The sequence below is a fragment of the Syngnathoides biaculeatus genome, chromosome 6 (assembly GCF_019802595.1).
Source record: "Syngnathoides biaculeatus isolate LvHL_M chromosome 6, ASM1980259v1, whole genome shotgun sequence".
NCBI lineage: Eukaryota > Metazoa > Chordata > Actinopteri > Syngnathiformes > Syngnathidae > Syngnathoides > Syngnathoides biaculeatus.
The window spans coordinates 2,477,218-2,495,504 of record NC_084645.1 but is presented as its reverse complement, the minus strand read 5'-3'; the positions used below and the strand labels follow the sequence as shown (position 1 = coordinate 2,495,504).

Genomic DNA, 18,287 nt, shown 5'->3' with positions numbered 1-18,287 from the left:
ACAGTTAGTGGAATTATGACCACAAAGTTCCATTTTGGTCTTATCTGACCACAAAACTTTCTCCCATGACTCCTCTGTATCATCCAAATGGTCAAACTTAAGACGAGCCTTGACATGTGCTGGTTAAAGCAAGGGAAACATCCGTGCCATGCATGATTTCAAACTATGACGTCTTAGTGTATTACCAACAGTCACCTTGGAAACGATGGTCCCAGCTCTTTTCAGGTCATTGACCAAGTCCTGTCGTGTAGTCCTGGGCTGATTCCTCACCTTTCTAAGGATCATTAAGACCCCAGGAGGTGATATCTTGCATGGGGCTCCACTCCGACTGACCGTCATGTTTAGTTTTTCCATTTTCTAATAATTGCCCCAACAAGTGGACCTTTTTTCACCGAGCTGCTTGGCAATTTCTCCGTAGCCCTTTCAAGCCATGTGGAGTTGTAATATTTTTCTCTGGTGTCTTTGGACAGCTCTTTGGTCTTGGCCATGTTCCAAGTTTGAGTCTTACTGATTGTATGGGGTGGACAGGTGTCTTTGTGCAGCTAACGACCTCACACAGGTGCATCTGATTCAGGATAATACATGGAGTGGAGGTGGACTTCTAAAGGCGGACTAACACGTCTTTGAGGGTCAGAATTCTAGCTGATGGACAGGTGTTGAAATACTTATTTGTAGCTGTATAACACAAATATGTTGTTAACAAAAATCATACATTGTGATTTCTGAATTTTTCATTTTAGATTATCTCTCTCACAGTGAAAATGCACCTACAATGAAAATTTCAGACCCCTCCATGATTTCTAAGTGGGAGAATTTGCAATATAGCAGGGTGTTCAAATACTCATTTTCTTCACTCTATATATATATGTTTTAATAAGTTTTTGGGCGATCGGATAGTTACAGTACTTCTTCAAGACACGACAAGGCTAAAAATAAAATAACTTTTATTCAAGTATACTGTATACGCTGGCGACATGGAGTAAATGTATTTTGCGGTCAATGATCGGATTAGTGAATTATGACAGTAAAACAGATGAGCATAAAATGCTAATTCTCAGGCGATACCAACCAAGCTGATCAAACCAATGTAAAATCTACTAAGAATGGGCCAACCAGTTCTTAGGTTTTTACGCACAACCAGGTAACTTTGAATACAGGTAGTTTGTTTTTTCCTTAGTGAATGAAATCCACATTTTGAAATGGTATGTTTAGTTCAGTGGTATTTGTCTGAAATTGACATTTTTTGATGATCTTAAATGTTAAAGTGGGGAAACTGCAAAAGCAGGAACATTTCTGAAAGGGGGCCAATACTTTTTCCCAGCACTGTACCCCATATGCACACGCTGGTCAAGGGTAATTGGTAACCCCGTGAGTAATGTTGGATGGTGTTACGTTTATGTGATTTCATGTATTGCTATTTTTATTCATTTTATTTATGCACATATAATAAAGTCACTTTTAATCATATGCACTTAAAAAAATACCAAGATTATGAAAACAAATAAACAAACACCCCTGAAAATCTCATTTGTTGTTTTTTTTTTTTTTTATTTTATTTAACACTATTCCTTGTACAAGTCTGAACTGTATTGTCCAGAAAACACACCAAAAACCCCGACCCAACAAAAACCACCACCACCAAACACCCGAGCAACTAAGAGAACGGGCCGCCAAATGGACCATATTCGAAATTAAACACACACTTTTTAACCTCACTCAGTGTCACACATTTGTTGCCTTTTGTGTAATATGACTTTTTTTTTTTTTTAATGAGTTTGTTGACTTTGATTTTTTTATTTTGTGTCAAATAATGACTAGCACGCAATTCCCAGTAGTTGGTCGGCAGTGTAATTGCAGTTGTTTGTTCAAAAGTTGGCCGTTTTCACTTTCAACTTTTTTTCTCCGAACGCAAGCTGCACTTTGAACATGGCTGTTGTGATTATTTGGGATGATCCGCAGTCTTTCCATGCTAAACACCCCCCGTGTAAAATGTTTCTTAAACATTTTTATTTGAGGATTACAATATTTTAAACGATTTCAAAAAAAACTGACTTATCAAAGATACACCATTGAATTCATACAGTGGGGAACTTTACAATTGTGTTAGGATGTTTTTTTTAGAATATATATGAACAGATTTAGCGAGTTTTTATGATGGTGTCAGTTATTAGCTATTTAGTGTATTAGGATATGCAGTATTTTCCGAAGTAGCGGGGGAAAATAGTGGAATCTGAACAAATGGTAGCAAGACCAGCCTACCAAGAGGAATTCCGTTCCAATTATTAAGTATTATTTGAAAGTGGTGCCGTTATACTACCACATACTTGACAAGTTGAAATAGCTGCACCATTTTTAGGATTTATTTTGCTTTTTCATGATTTCAAGATGTTATTGTTTTTAAATTGTAAATACTCCCCCCCCACCACCACCACCACCACCAAATTTGGTGTTTTACAGGAGGTGTTAACTTTCAATATACAGTACCTTGTGAAAGTATTCAGCCCCCTTGAACCTTTCAACCTTTCGCCCCATTTCAGGCTTCAAACATAAAGATATATATTTTTTTTTTGTCAAGAATCAACAGTAAGTGGGACACAATTGTGAAGTGGAACAAAATTTATTGGATATTTTATACTATTTTTAACAAATAAGAAACTGAAAAGGGGGGCGTGCAATATTAATCGGCCCCTTTACTTTCAGTGCAGCAGACTCACTCCAGACGTTCAGTGAGGTTCTCTGTATGATCCAATGTTGACTGATGATGATAAATAGAATCCACGTGTGTAATCAATTGTCTGTATAAATGCACCTGCTCTGCGATGGTCTCTGGGTTCTGTTTAAAGTGGAGAGAGCATCATGAAGACCAAGGAACACACCAGGCATGTCCGAGATACTGTTGTGGAGAGGTTTAGTCAGATTTGGATACAAAAAGGTTTCCAAAGCTTTAAACATCTCAAGGAGCACTGTGCAAGCAATCATATTGAAATGGAAGGAGTATCAGACTACTGCAAATCTACCAAGACCCGGCTGTCCCTCTAAACTTTCACCTCGAACTAGGAGAAGACTGATCAGAGATGCAGCCAAGATGCCCATGATCACTCTGGATGAACCGCAGAGATCTACAGCTGAGGTGGGAGAGTCTGTCCGTAAGACCACAATCAGTAGTACACTGCATAAATCTAGCCTTCGTGGAAGAGTGGCAAGAAGAAAGCCATTTCTTCAAGATATCCATTTAAAGTTTGCCACAAGCCACCTGGGAGACACACCAAACATGTGGAAGAAGGTGCTCTGCTCAAATCAAACCATAATTGAACTTTTTGGCCACAATGCAAAATGATATGTTTGGCGTAAAAGCAACACAGCTCATCAATCCGAACACACCATCCTCACTGTCAAACACGGTGGTGGCAGCCTCATGGTTTGGGCCTGCTTTTCTTGAGCATGGACAGGGAAGATGGTTCAAATGGATGGGAAGATGAATGGAGCCAAATACAGGACCGTTCTGGAAGAAAACCTGTTGGAGTCTGCAAAAGACCCGAGACTGGGACGGAGATTTAACTTCCAACAGGATAATGATCTAAAACATAAAGCCAAATCTACAATGGAATGGTTCACAAATAAACGTATCCAGGTGATAGAATGACCAAGTCAAAGTCCAGACCTGAATCCAATCGAGAATCTGTGGGCAGAGCTGAAGACTGCTGTTCACAAACGCTCTCCACCCAACCTCACTGAGCTCGAACTGTTTTGCAAGGAAGAATTGGCAAGAATTTCAGTCTCTCGATGTGCAAAACTGATATAGACAGACCCTACGCGACTTGCATCTGTAATTGCAGCAAAAGGTGGCGCTACAAAGTATTAATGCAAGGGGGCCGAATAATATTGCACGCCCCACTTTGCAGGTTTTTATTTGTTAAAAAAGTTGAAAATATCCAATAAATTTCGCTCCACTTCATGATTGTGTCCCACTTGTTTTTGATTCTTGACAAAAATATTAATGTTATATCTTTATGTTTGAACCTGAAATGTGGCGAAAGGTTGAAAAGTTCAAGGGGGCCGAATAGTTTCACAAGGCGCTGTATATCAACAGTCTGTCTGCCTTCTGAGCACTGCGATGACGTCGGTCCATCCATGGAGTGATTAACGCTTTACCGACTGATTCAAAGTGAACATTATTTAATCGACTAAACTTAAATACGTGAGTGTGAAGAATTTGCATGACTGAGGCACTTGTCCAGTATGGCGTATACACTGTTTTGGCATCTGTAATTAGACATTTTAATCATTTGAACAGAGGATATATTATGCCATTTTTACTTGTTAACAAGGGAAAACAAAGTGGAAATATATGTCCTTCAATCAAATAAATATCATTATTCATGTTGTGTTAAATGCATCTTCCCACGCATAACTATTCAGGAAGTCGTTTGCTAGCGCATTTAACGCCTCAAAAAATACAAAATATAAATAGAGTTCAATTATGACACTTTAGTGGATGTTTGTTTAAACCCCATCAACGGAATGTTCAAAGTTGAGTGGTGCAAAAAAAGTGCAGTTCTTAAAAAAATTGTGAACATGGCTGTGCAAAGTTAACAGTGTGTTTGACATGACAGGGGAAGGTGAGTTTAAAAAAAAAAAAAACAGCAACCATTTTTGTCTTTGAACACAACAACCACACAAATATTGGATGATCACTCCAAAACATCGGTACACACAACGTCAACACACACACACACACACACACACACACAAAAGCATATTTACAGCACTGGCACACACAGAAAAAATAGGCACACAGATTACTCCACATGAACCAGTCACAGATACATACTTAGCTACATAAGGCATGACAACAAAAAGTCCTCAGTGCTACATCTATGCTGAGTTTGTGATGTTCCGGTTGCCGCTGTCACACCTATTTAAAAAGTACTAAGTAATACACACAACAACGCTACAGCACGATCAGGTGGGTGATGGGCCGTTATGGGTCATACACATAGTGGTCGGTACACCATGGTTCATAACACAAACTGACTCAGTTGGTCGTCTGCTCCGGTGCTGTCTCTGGGTCTCTAAAAAATAAAAATAAAAAAACAACAACAACAACAGCAATAATGAAAATAATTTTATTGGACCAAGCGTGTTTAATGTCGGAATCGATGGTGATGGCGGATGCCTCAGTGGCGCGGGGGGAAGAGGTGAAATGACACTTTTTGGACTCCTCTAGTGGCTCATGGTAAAAGCAGGTTTACCATGTTGGGTTCCCATGCTCAGCCGAGGCATCAGACAAATATGTATTGTCTGGTCCGGCTTCAAAGTCGGTTAATGAACATGCCCGATCATGCGGCCCTTTGCAGGTTAAGATACACTCTTCAGTCAGTGTCATGCGGATATCTTGCCATGCTCTCCCCGTTGTTTTGTTTTTCTTCGGTACCCAAACGCGAGTCGTGGTGAAAAGGAAAGATGTGTATGCATGTGCTGGTAAATTAAAAAAAAAAAAATGGAGTCTAAACGCTCATTGAGTATAAAATTTATTTCATGCAAGGACTCATCTGTACATTTGATTTGAATACTTTTCTGTTGCATAAATGAAAAATACATGCATTTACCTTTCCCCAAGAACACCCACATCCCATAATGTTTTGTATTTTTTCCCCCATCTGCATCTCACCATAACAAATCTTCACAAGTTGTTTTATTTTTTTTTCCTCAATATTTAACGTCCATTGATCACCACAAAAGACATGACTTGAAAAAAAAAATTCTGTTCATTCAAAATGAACATACTCGCAAGACTTAAATATTCTAGAAATTTGGTCAAAATTCTGATTGGTCAACATAAGATCTGTTAAAGTGCCTTACAGAGAATAGTGTAGTATATTATATCGAGACGGTGCCGGAATATGTGTAACAATATTGATATTTTTGAATCAGTAGATACTGCACTCCTTTTGACATTTGTAATAGAATTATTATATTGTTTGGAGTGACCCTTGATTAATATTTTGTGCTTCACGATGCAAACTGATGGTTTGGTTGCTGTCTTTGACATAACAACCAACTTGTCATATTTACTGGGATTAAGCTGTGCACTGTTCAAATGAAATCATAAGCAGCTTTCATGTGTATTTATGCTACTGTGATGTTTTTTTGTAACTTTGCCTCACCTGGTACGAAGGCACCATTGTTATAATTCTCGCCTATTTTTCTGCATTTTAGCCGTAGCAGCAACAGAATGTTTTGTTGTTGTTGTTGTTGTTGTTGAAAGTTTCTAACTCCAAGTGGATATTTGTTGAAAAGAAAAATGCTCATGCCAGTATTATCCCTGGCATTGTACCAAATATTTCAAGTGAAATAATTCCAGTTGTCAAGTGAAGTCAAATGAATACAAGAAAATATATGATATATTGGGGAAAGGCAAAGAATGGCAGCTACATAAAAAATCTTGCTGTGACTGAGTCCCTCGTAAAGCTGTCTCAGAAAATGCATAAAAATGGAAAAAGCTTTTGGATGCTTTTGAAGGACAACGTTTTTCTCTTACAGGTACTGCAATACAATTAGCTTGTTGTAGAACAGAATTTCTCATGCAGTTCATGCAAAGGACCAAACAATTTTAGTTCTGTTGACATTATTCATGACAAGGAATTGTCATCATCTCCATAGTGCATTGGACATCATCTGGCTCTGTTTTTTTTTTTCTTTGTTTTTTTCCCCCCCTAATGTGGCCACTCCGATGACATTAGCTGGTTTGCACTTTCAGAATTGTAACTTCTCTACTTTGCAACATACAAAGCACTTAAGAGGAGTTTCCTTAACACCTGGCAATGGACATTTTTGGGGGGGGGATATGTTTTAAAAGCAATGTGTTGTGGAATGTTACATCTTATTAAAGTTTCTTTCACAGAATTGTCAAGAGTAGATGAGAATTTAAAAAAAAAAAGTCATTGGCAGAAAAGTATGTGAGATCAAAAGCAACAGAGCAACAGGCAATGAAGTCAACATAGGGAAAAGAGGTGGTGGGGCAAGGGGAAGTAGCCTGCAGAACAGCAACTGGGGTGACCCATGCACCAATGTGACCTCTAGTCTAGGAAGGGATGACACCCCCAAGGAGAACCCTTGGGAAGCTGGAGTATCAGGACAGTTGAGATACAGTTTTCCAGGTAAAAAATAAAATAAAAATGAGAAAGCAGGAACGAGCGTACATGTCAAAAGTTTAAAAAAAAAAATAGTGTGTGGGTGTTGGGGGGGGGTACCTGACAGAAAACAATATGAGGAGAAGTGTGGACTGGCCTTCCAATGGCATTGTCTGCTACTCAACCATGCTACATAATGGATGGGATGGGGGAATGTGAGTGCTGCATTAGACAGGGTGGGCTGCAGGGCAGGGCGGACACTGAGGACACTCCAGAGGCATCCCCGCTCATGCCAGACATGCTGTTAAGGCTCCAAGGCTTTTCATAACCTTCAGTTGAAAAACAGAGAACGTTCTGAGTACACTGCAGCACGGGATCCACGACATGAGTGTTTAGTTTTTGTTGTTTTTTTCTGTGCTCCTCATTGGTAAATACTACACCTGTTGCTTTCTTGTTTTTGTCTCCAAGGACAGAGGTCAACACACACTTGAGACAGATCAGATTTCTCCATGCATTGAGTGCACCCGGAGTACAAGGACATGCACCGGGCGGTACTGGAATGGTTCGGAGTAGAACACTTATCAAAGGTAGGCACCTCGGGTTGGGAATGTGGAGCTTCATTTTTGTGACATACAGCTGCAAAGTCATGCAGCATTATTGGGAATGTTTTCAACATCTGTGTAAAAGCCAAAAGGGGGCCTTCTCTTGTGTTGGGGGGTGGGGGGGGGGGGGCAACAACAACAACTCCGTGTTATGCTCCTTCACCATTCTGATAGCACCCATTAGCAAGACACTTCATGCACCATTATGGCCAAGAGCAATGTACTCAAGTCAGGATCCCACTTGGTATTTAGCATTAAAATCGCATACGTACATACATACATGGTACACACATAGCACATCAATATATCTTTAAGCACGTAAGACAGAAATTTCTAGATCATATAAATCTTCAAAATATTTTTTTTCCTTACCGGTAAATAGGGGTATTACATTATGCATGTTATCCAAAAATATATCATGTAGATGTAGACAACTATTATTAACATCTGCGGTGATTGTGCTTGGCCTTAACGCGGAATATGTACAATTCCCGAGGGAATGATTGAGGAGAAGCAGCTGCTGTGAAGGTGTGTCGCGTTAAAAGGTTTGAGTGTGTTTTCATGAGTGTGTTCCTGTGAAGCGGATGAAAAAAAAAAGTGGGGGGGGGCATGTCTTGTCTAGGACCTTAGAGCATGTCAGTATTTTACAGGGGCCTGTGATTGGCTGTTACTGTACGTACCCCTCCTCACTCTGCCCCCCGTGTGGTTGGGCCGCTCGGCTGTGGTGACCAGGAAGCACGGCCGCTCTCTTTCGCTGGGACTGAAGATTTCCTCGGGAGATATGGCCTGATCGATGTGGGGGCAGTCCTCGTTGGCCAGAGCGGCATTAGCGGCCTCGCCGTTAAGCTTGGAATCTTTGGACGGAACAAACACAAGAGCACGTAGGGAAAACAGTTCTCGTGACCTTCTCCATCATGTTTAGTATCTATATTTTCCATGCTGTAGTTTGAAATGTAGCAACTGTGTTAATGTTTACAAGGTTTGTGTGCACATCTGGCTCTGGGCGTATTTACCAAAGTGAAAATGCAAGTCCACGAGGTCCCATCTGTTTGGATTGCAGTTGTGCCTGTAAGTTGGTTATACAACCGCGCAAAATGTAGGGAGACACGTGCTAAGCTAGTATTCATTAAAATATCTGTTATATGGTTTAAATTTAACATCTATGCTGGCTGGTACCCACCCACTCAACCCCGGTGAATGGCAACGCGGCATTTTAAGCAAGCGGGTCTCAGCCGCCGCCAAACCATACGAATACTGTCTATAAAATCTATCTATGTTGTCTTTTACAACAGCACTTAACTATACTGCATTTATAGTTTATAATTTATAAAGTAACTGGATGAAATGGCAAAGATTGCTGTTATTGTCACCAAAATGTGGGCAAGCGATGTGACGTAAATGGGAGATCCTCGCGTTTCATTTTCACCCACAGTCTCTTTCATCTCACGTTCCCTATTAGTGGGCCAGTGATCCAATGAACATTTGGTGATTTCTGCTTCACAATGATGAACGTAGAAGGATTCAAACGCAACATTGCTATAAACTCTTGGCCACTCAACGATGCTGTGATGTCGCCGGGGACCCATCGAGGCAATTCGCATTTTCAGTAATTCAAAAATGTTTAGAAACGTACGCCCGAATTCATTTTACAGCCTCTTTCATTCTTCAAATCACAGGAAAATGTTGGTTATTTTCACAATGTAATCTTTGACCTCACCCTATAATTCATATAATTAACAAACCATGGTCTACTGCTGAAGACCTGGAAAAAATTAAGGATTTTTATGGTGAAAGAAGGGAGCGAGTCTACTGTTTCTTTTGGTACATTTAGTGGTTATCATTACTTAACAAAACACAATATTGTGTAGATCTTCAACGATCAGTCCAGATGCTCTGAAGCAGTTGACAATATGGGGAACTGGCTTTGAAAATGGCTGCCAATGAATGAGCGAAAAGGGCAGCTACTGTATTGCCATCTACTGCATCAAAGCTCCAGGTAATTGCAGAATCTGTAAAGACTAAAATGTTGTTACTACAATGTTACTACACTGTTGCAACGATCTCAGATGTGTTATAAATATATAAATTTTTTTGGGCCACGTTTTTCTACCATTGCAAACACACAAGGGGACGCACTTTGCTCCTCCCTCAAGCGCTAGAGTACTAATGATTTGCCTAAATCTCTTTCTCTCTTCATAAAACCATGTATTTTATTGATCGCGCACTGGGAAAGTCTGCGGTTTAATCTCATGCCTGACTCATCAGCTGACTGAAGTGTGGGAACAGAGAAACAGCTGAATAGCGACTGATATGTGTTTCTTCAGGCCAGCAAACTATTTATGAGTCAACAAGGTATCGGAATGTATTAGTTATATATAAAGGGTTTCGTCCTACCTTGGAACTTTATCTCGAAAACGTCGTCATGGGCAACAGGGCTCTGATGTTGTGAGCTGATGCTCGATTTACAGAAATTTGGAGAACCAGGTTGGGGTGCCCGTGGGATATGCCTATTTTTTTTCTTTGGTAGTTTCTGTTTCGCCATGGCCAGGGAGTAGTACATTCCAAAGTTGTTGACAATCACCGGGACTGGCATCGCGATGGTTAGTACACCAGCGAGGGCGCACAAGGCTCCCACCAGCATACCAGATGTGGTCTGCGGGTACATGTCACCGTAGCCGAGGGTCGTCATGGTCACCACGGCCCACCAGAATCCGATCGGGATGTTCTTGAATTGCGTGTGCTCGCTGGCTCGAGGGTCGTTGGGGTTTGCGCCGATTCGTTCCGCGTAGTAGATCATAGTGGCAAAGATGAGGACACCCAGGGCGAGGAATATGATGAGGAGAAGGAACTCGTTGGTGCTGGCTCTCAGCGTGTGGCCCAGCACCCTCAGACCCACAAAGTGGCGAGTGAGCTTGAATATACGCAGGATCCTGACAAAGCGGACCACTCGGAGGAAACCCAGCACGTCCTTAGCTGCCTTTGAAGAGAGCCCACTGAGGCCCACCTCCAGGTAGAAGGGCAGGATGGCCACAAAGTCGATGATGTTCAGGGCGTTCCGGATGAAGTCAAATTTGTTTGGACAGAAAGTTATTCGCATCAGGAATTCAAAAGTGAACCACACGACGCAAACGCCTTCGATGTAGGTGAGGTAGGCGGCTGTCTCGGGCTCCTGGTAGGTGTGCTCCACCGTGATGTTGTCCACCAGCTCCACCTCGGTGCGGTTGATGATGGGGTTGAAGGCCTCGTGGGTCTCCAGACAGAACGTGGTGATGGAAACCAGGATAAAGAACAGCGAGGCCAGAGCCACCCACTAAGTAAGGAATCAGAGAGTGAGACGGAAATGGGGAGGGAGGGTTTAGAAGATGATGAAGGACAGAGGAGAGAGAGAGAGAGAGAGTGAGCACAGTAATACACGGCATGTCATCAACCCCAGGCAGCCATTGTTAACAATGCAATTTCCTCTGAGGCATCGACATCTGCTTTAACAGTGACGGCGTCTTGATTCTAAACTTCCATTAAATTCAAGCAATCAATGCCAGCTCAGCAGTGTCACCCCCCCCCACCCCACCCCTCCCTGAGCTCCATCTCAAGGTCAAAGCAATTTCTATGCTCCATGCAAAATTTCAGAAGCGTCGTCAGCAGTAACCTGTGTAGGACATTCATGAATCAATGTAAAACCGGGGCTCTTGCCTTTAGCACCATACTTGCGGCTGGTCTTTCTTCACTCAAGGTCACATTGACCAAACGCTCAACTCCTGGGAATCATGGTGGATGAGATTGATGAGGATGGGCTGCGCTTTGCGTGACAAGCCAATACCAACTCTGAAGACTGTAGAATATTTTATCTTTTATCGGCACAGTTCTGATATCGCATTTCATCATATTTAGACTCTGATATTTCTGATATGTGATACAGTACCCTCTCTTGGGTATTGATCGTAGCACTGTCCTTGCGCTATCCTCTGATCATACTGGATTACACCATGTGTTACCCTGCCTGCAAGTAGAGGGAAAAACTGGAAGCGCGCCAGCAGCAGATCGCTCGATGCACTGAGAATTGGGTCGTGAGGTCTGTTATCGCTTCATGAGTACGCCAAGTTTGTATCAGATTGGATTGAGTTGGGGGGGGGGGTGCACTCTCAAGCTAATGCACAGCCTTGTTAAGTGGCTGCATGGCATAATGAATGAATGAATCAGGGAGGGACAATGAAACAAGACATGTCCAGGCTTGAGAGAATCGTATATTCCACCGAGCAAAGGGGGGCGGCATCTCAGTCATTCAAGGCCATTCATGGAAAGCAGGACCTCATTACATAAAGTCAATGGCAATTCTCCGAATTGCAACCAAGAAATTGTTCACTTATGAGCATCTGCTTCCTGTCCCAGCAGTCATACAGTCCGGTACAATGACTTCTGTTGTCAACCTCACCCTTCCATTTGGTGAGCATCGGTATCACCTTTTTGCATCCAAATCTTAAATGAAAACACAGAACCACAACATTTTGTGGAGAAAGTTGAGCACTGCAACACCTCTGCAGGCTTCGTGCACATACAACAAACCCCCGCAGCCACGCACTCAAAAATAAAAAGGTGAGCGCTGCAGTAAGAAACAAGCGCACACACATACCACGCATCCTCGAAATGATGTATTTAGCCCCGTAAGTGCTATGGGATGCTATTGAAATGGTACAATTACTCATAATGCTGAAGTAATTAGAGTAATAGGCATACCATATTAATTTCACATGACATATTATTCACTTAACAGTAGTTGTATTTAAAACTCAAGTCGATTTGCGAGCATATTGCAATCAACACTTTTGGCTGAAGAATGACACACAAAAGCTTCGTCGCATTCATTGTTACAAACATTGAGGCGCTAACACTGTGTGTGGTATTGTTATGATGTGTTGCATAATATTGTTGTGCGCTACGCCCTCTCCACAATGTGTTATGCACAAAATAACACCCTGCAATAAAATCCCAATACAATACAGTGTAAACTACAACCTCAAAAAAGCAATGCAGGCCACGCAGGCACGTTGTAATGTGATTATGTTAACAACAAAAAAAACAAAAAAAATGCCTTCGCTCTAACTTACAGCTCTTATTGCATTATGCATTATTCAAAAGATGAAATGGCCAATCAACATATTACAATGATGGATGTTTGATGTCGAAAGCTAAAGTGAGTTAGTCTTGTCCAATGTTTAAAGCAAAAAGGCTCATCTTGGCATTTTGACTGAACAAACTACGTTGTAATGTGGTAATTGCTTTTGACAGGTGTTGACAAGTATTGTCATGGATGTATAAGTTTGAATTGCTTCCCCGGACTATTATGAATTTTACATTTGAGGAAGCTCAATGTCATTAGTTTGACGATGTCTTTGTTCGTTCGTGGCTTGCTTAGGCCTGCGTACAATCACACCCTTCTAATGCTTTCATGTTGTCACAACTCCCTTTGCGTGATGTGTCCTGGTGGCACTCGGGAACAGTATGAACGTTGGGGGGCAGGCAGGTGAACACGACGGGCTGCTTATTGGTTCACTCTCAGTGTTGCTGGCAAACTGTGCTGATGTGCCGTGATGAGGCTTTTCCACTGCTGGATCCACTGTGAATAGAATCTGTAATTAAGTTTGGGGTTGAGTTCTAATTAATTTCCTTGCCTGTCTTTGTGGAGCCTTGTCCGTTCTTTGCTCTGCTTTCGCCCAAACAAAGAAGATCTGCAGTGTTTCTCGGCTGTGGGATTTCAAGGTGATGCTTGAAAGGAGATCCAGTTCGTTTTTGGTTCATATTAACACATAATCACATCCCCAGTTGTAAGAGGTGGTGGATGCTTGTTGCTTGTTTTTACTTCCGCTCTCACAAATATATATATTTTTTGCCAATTGAGTTATATGGATTACAGGTCATATTAATGTTGGGAAAAGTTTAGAAATGATTTATCTTGGTTCATTTCTCATACCACAAAAACGTGCCATTTGAACTGTTTTTTTTTTTGTTTTTTTTTTTTTTAAATCCACTGTGGGTGAGAACTAGCGAATACTGTACAGCGTGCTGTCGCTGGATGGGGGGGGGCCTGATAATCAGGCTGCTGCAGCTGCTGAAGCAGCATGCATCGCAGCAGGCATCAGAAGAGGACGCTTGTCACACAAAAAAAAAAAAAAAATATGAAGTAATTGTCACAGTTTTTGAAGCTTGAATGGAGAAATGCCCAAAGGCAAGGACCAAAAAATGTCACCTCTTACAGGAAGCTGGTTTTGTCTGGAGGCTTGCCACTGAAATGTTGCCACATGGTGCCAAAGATCTACTTCCCTAATATATTGTTGACCCATTTAGCCAGTCTAGCAGGAACCCTGCACCTGAAAAATCCTCCCACATGAGCTGTGGTGCCATATTTAACTATTTGATTTCCTCAACTGCAAATGACCATTAGGAAAGTTCACCATCGTCCATCAGTCTGTGGCGCTGGTCCTCATAAGGGTGTCGGTGAGCTGCAGGTGCCAATCCCAGTTGATTTTGGGGGAGAGCTTGACTGCCTCTTCGACGGGTCTCCAGCCAATCGCAAAATTTTTAATTTTTTCTTTCATGGAATGAAGGAATCTTGCTCTGAATACTTAGAACTGAATTGAACAGAATAATGGAGTGGAGAGCAGTTATCATTAGAGAAGGTCTGAGTGGATGGCACTTAACTTTGCATTGCTGATTCTGTTGTTTTGTGTGAGACTAAAAAATACTTGCGACGGAATCAAGTGCATTGGTACACTCGCCTGATTTTGGTGCGGCCAGCGTGGGTTCAGTTCCCACTCGGTGCTTGTGTGAATGTGGGTGTGAACGATTCTCCGTGTCTATATGTGTCCTGAAACTTACTGGCGACCAGTTCGGGGTGAAGTTCGCCTTTCACCCGAAGTCAGCTGGGATAACCTCCGGTGCCCCACGACCCTCGTGATGATAAGCAGTTTGTAAAATGTAAAGTGCAACCTCTGTTAATTGAAGCCCTCCAATATGCTTCAATTCCACACAATCCGCTGAATTTTTAAGAATAAATGAAATGATTATTAGACCCATCCAGGAATGAAAATTAATGATATGCCTGTCTTCAATTTTCATCATGTCATATTTTTTCCTAACAGATTAAATGTTCAAAACCATTTGCACGGCCTTGCTTGACTCATATTTGCTAGTTGAGCAACTACTCGTATATACTGTATATCCACTCATCCATCCATCCATCCATCCATTTTCTTAGCTGCTTATCCTCACAAGGGTCACGGGGAATGCTGGAGCCTATCCCAGCCATCATCGGGCAGAAGGCAGGGTACACCCTGAACTGGTTGCCAGCTGATCGTAGACCACGTGGAAACAAACAACTATTTTGCCGTCACACCTAGGGGCAATTTAGAGTGTTCAATTAATGTTCCATGTTTTTGGGATCTGGAAGGAAAGCGGAGTGGGGAGAACATGCAAACTCCACACAGAGGGGGGCCGGGATTTGGACCGAGGTCCCCAGAAGTGTGAGGCCAATGCTCTAACCAGTCTTTGCCCCTGTATGTAAAGATCAGAAACAATTGGAGGATGGCCCATTGTATATGTGCATTATAGGTCACATCTTCTATTTTACATGAGAAAAATGTCACAGAACAGCACCAAACAAAAATGTACTGTAGTGTATCCAATGCTGAAATAATGATGCTCTCATTTCATTTTCCTCACAGTATGAAATCTGGGCTTCTTTAATTGCACACAAAGCTGATATACTCGCAGGAAACCATGAAGGGCAACAGGTGGACGCACAAGTTTATTGTACCTTCTGCCGTCGAATGGAAAAGCATTTAATTCTGCTTTCTGTCACACAATACAATACAATAACTGGCACAAATAAGGGAATAACAATAGATTTGTAATTCAGAAATCCAATTTCACTCAATTTGCAAGTTTCCCACATCGGCAACCCCGATGACCGCCACGACACTTTTTCCTGAGCGGGTGTGTATGTATGTGTGTGTGTGTGTGTGTGGGGGGGGGGGGATGACTTCCTATTGGCTGTCTGTCGAGGGGCAGAGCGCCATCAGCCCTTTGTCAGTCAAACAGCGTCTATGTTGAGCCCTATGAACTCTGCCTAGCAACAAGTTTTCACAATGCACCTGCAGTGCTATGGATACTTGAAAAATTACAATGCAGTTGTCAAGTTTTCAAATGAATCATCAAATGCTTTTTGTCTTTCATGCGCCCTATAACAACAGAAGACGAATTTGAATTTTAACAAATATAACAAGAAAGTGCACTTTAGTTTTGGTGATATGTTAAAAAAGCTGTTAATATTGTTCCCAGGCAGTTGGCCAATGATTTTGAACAGCCTTAGAGTACCATCCTTGCATCGGGAGATCAATTTCAAGGTCATCGTGCGCCTTAAGAATGACCCCCGTGACAATTCATTCATGAATCCACGCAGTGATAATTCGAGTGTTAAAAAAAAAAAAAAAAAAAAAAGAACCATGCAAACAACCCACCCTTGCATATTTCGAGGAGTACGGGTCCTCAAACAGTGCCCAGACGCGCTTCTGCCAGCGGCTCCACAAAGTGCCGCTCCGGGCGTCAGGAGAGTCTCCGTGCGCCAGCCTCCGCGTCATTTCATCCACGTCGTCCTCCGTGTGCTCCTGCTCGGGCTCGGCATCGTCGTTGCCCAGGTCCAAGAGTCCCCCCCCGCCGAAACTATCAAGGGCCTCCTCCGCCTCCCGGTGCTGGCGGTAGGTCATCCAGCAGCACGGCTCCACGTCCGTCTCGTCGATGCCCCAGAAGGCCAACTCCTCCTCGTAGAGCGGCCCGCACACATCGGCCGGGCAGTGCAGCTTACCTGTCCTGTAATAGTTGAGGATGTGCGCGAAGACCCCCGGGTGGCGGTCGAAAAAAAACTCCTCGATCTTGGCGTCATAGTCAAAGTGGTTGGGAGCGTCGGGCTCGGCCAGCCACGAAAGGCGGGTGCCGGGCAGGGTGCGAAGGGTGCTGCGGTACGTCTGGTGCCGGATCCCTCCCACGTTGATCACGATGCGATCCTTGTCGTCGCTCAGGCCCATCGCGTCCCTTAAACATCGCTCAGCGAAGTTGCCCTCGTCATGGTGAGTGCACGCGCCGAGCCACCTGTCGTCTCCCCGACGAAAGAAATTCACCTCGGCTTGACGCGCATCAGCCGGCGACCTTTTGGAATGTGGACGCTGACGTGCCCGATGTCAGGCTGGAGGCGAAATCCAAAATGAACGCGGCCAATGGCATCGCATAAAGAATGGGCGTCACATCGTCGCCAAATCCAGCGAGGGCAGACACAGAAGGGAAGAAGCCCGTGCGTCGAACGATTCTTTTTCACCTTTGATCGACTTGACGACGGCAAGGTGACCGCGGCGCTGGTGCTGAGCGGACAGCGCCTGTCCTGCCGCCGGTCCTCCTGCTGTAATCGAGCCCTCCTCCAGACGCGCCTCCTTCCTTCACACCGACGCGCAGCCTAGCTCTTTGTCTCGGCGGCACCGAGACTTGTCCCTCTCCTCCTCCTCGACCGGTGCTGCAAAACGGAGGCAAACAACCGGTCAGCGGCAGGCATCCGAGATCGGGGAGGGTGTTGTTTTAGGAAAAGAAACGAAAAGGTAAGAATGTGGCTCACAACATGCTCACTGTCTTCTTCCCACTCAAATGGAGCATGCCCAGTGATGCACCCCTAAGTGCTTGCTCTCCTGTTACGGCGTTTCACAGCGCCCAATCTTCCCCTTGTCACTCAGGAGGCAGCTACGTGCACAACTGCTTGCTCAAAGGTGTGAGCAATGTGCATGCATGCACAAGATCCGCCCCTCACATAGGTGGGGAAAAAAAAACACACCAACAGCAGCAATAACAATGAATGAAAACAACGAAGGCGTCCGCTACATGATGGATCGCGGGTTGCAAATTTCTATTGGACGAATGACGCAACGAGCACGCTGCACTGGTTTGTTTAGAATAGTTTGGGAGTTCGAGAGTTACCGTGAGTCGGATGTGTCTGTGCAGCAGGTGTGTGCAGAGACCGTTCTGAGAGCAAAGTTGTGTTCGGAATACAAAAACAAATGCGACTTCGAGTGGAGACGTGTCCGTCACATCACATGGCTGTTTAGACCAGGTTTTATTGTTGAATTTGATTGTTGTAAAGGTGTGTGTCTGGGGGGGTAAGTTAGAGTTTGGTTATGTTTGTGGTTGCAAATGCCTGATTTTCCTCCCCTATTACGGCACCTCCGACCTGTTGCACAGCTCATGCCGCCCACCCCTCTTTCACCTGCAAAAACGAAAAGCTCTAAACTTTGTTTTGTTTCTTAATCCATTTTGAGCAGAGTTGGCTCGCATTTTATTGCTAAAAGGCCACGGGCTGGCTTTCACACACGAGCTCAAGCAAAAGAAAAAAAGATAACGATCGAGAGAGCACTTTGGTCATCAAAGGGAAAAGGGGCAAGGGCCTGAGCACCAATAGACCCCCTCCTCTACACGTACCTCTGCGAGTCAACTCAAAACAAAGATTGTTGTTTTTTAATTTTTA

At 43.2% G+C, this 18,287-nt stretch overlaps 1 protein-coding gene across 1 annotated transcript; it reads right to left on the bottom strand.

The window, feature by feature from the left end:
- Positions 1-7,322: 7,322 nt before the first annotated feature.
- On the bottom strand, positions 7,323-17,736 carry kcnc1b (potassium voltage-gated channel, Shaw-related subfamily, member 1b). Its single transcript, XM_061822451.1, has 7 exons — positions 17,388-17,736; positions 17,097-17,288; positions 16,903-16,967; positions 16,246-16,816; positions 10,130-11,045; positions 8,416-8,589; positions 7,323-7,462 (listed from the first exon to the last, which is right to left on the bottom strand). Exons 3-7 carry the CDS (start codon positions 16,917-16,919, stop codon positions 7,323-7,325), a joined length of 1,818 nt encoding a protein of 605 aa, XP_061678435.1. The 5' UTR covers positions 16,920-16,967; positions 17,097-17,288; positions 17,388-17,736.
- Positions 17,737-18,287: the final 551 nt, after the last annotated feature.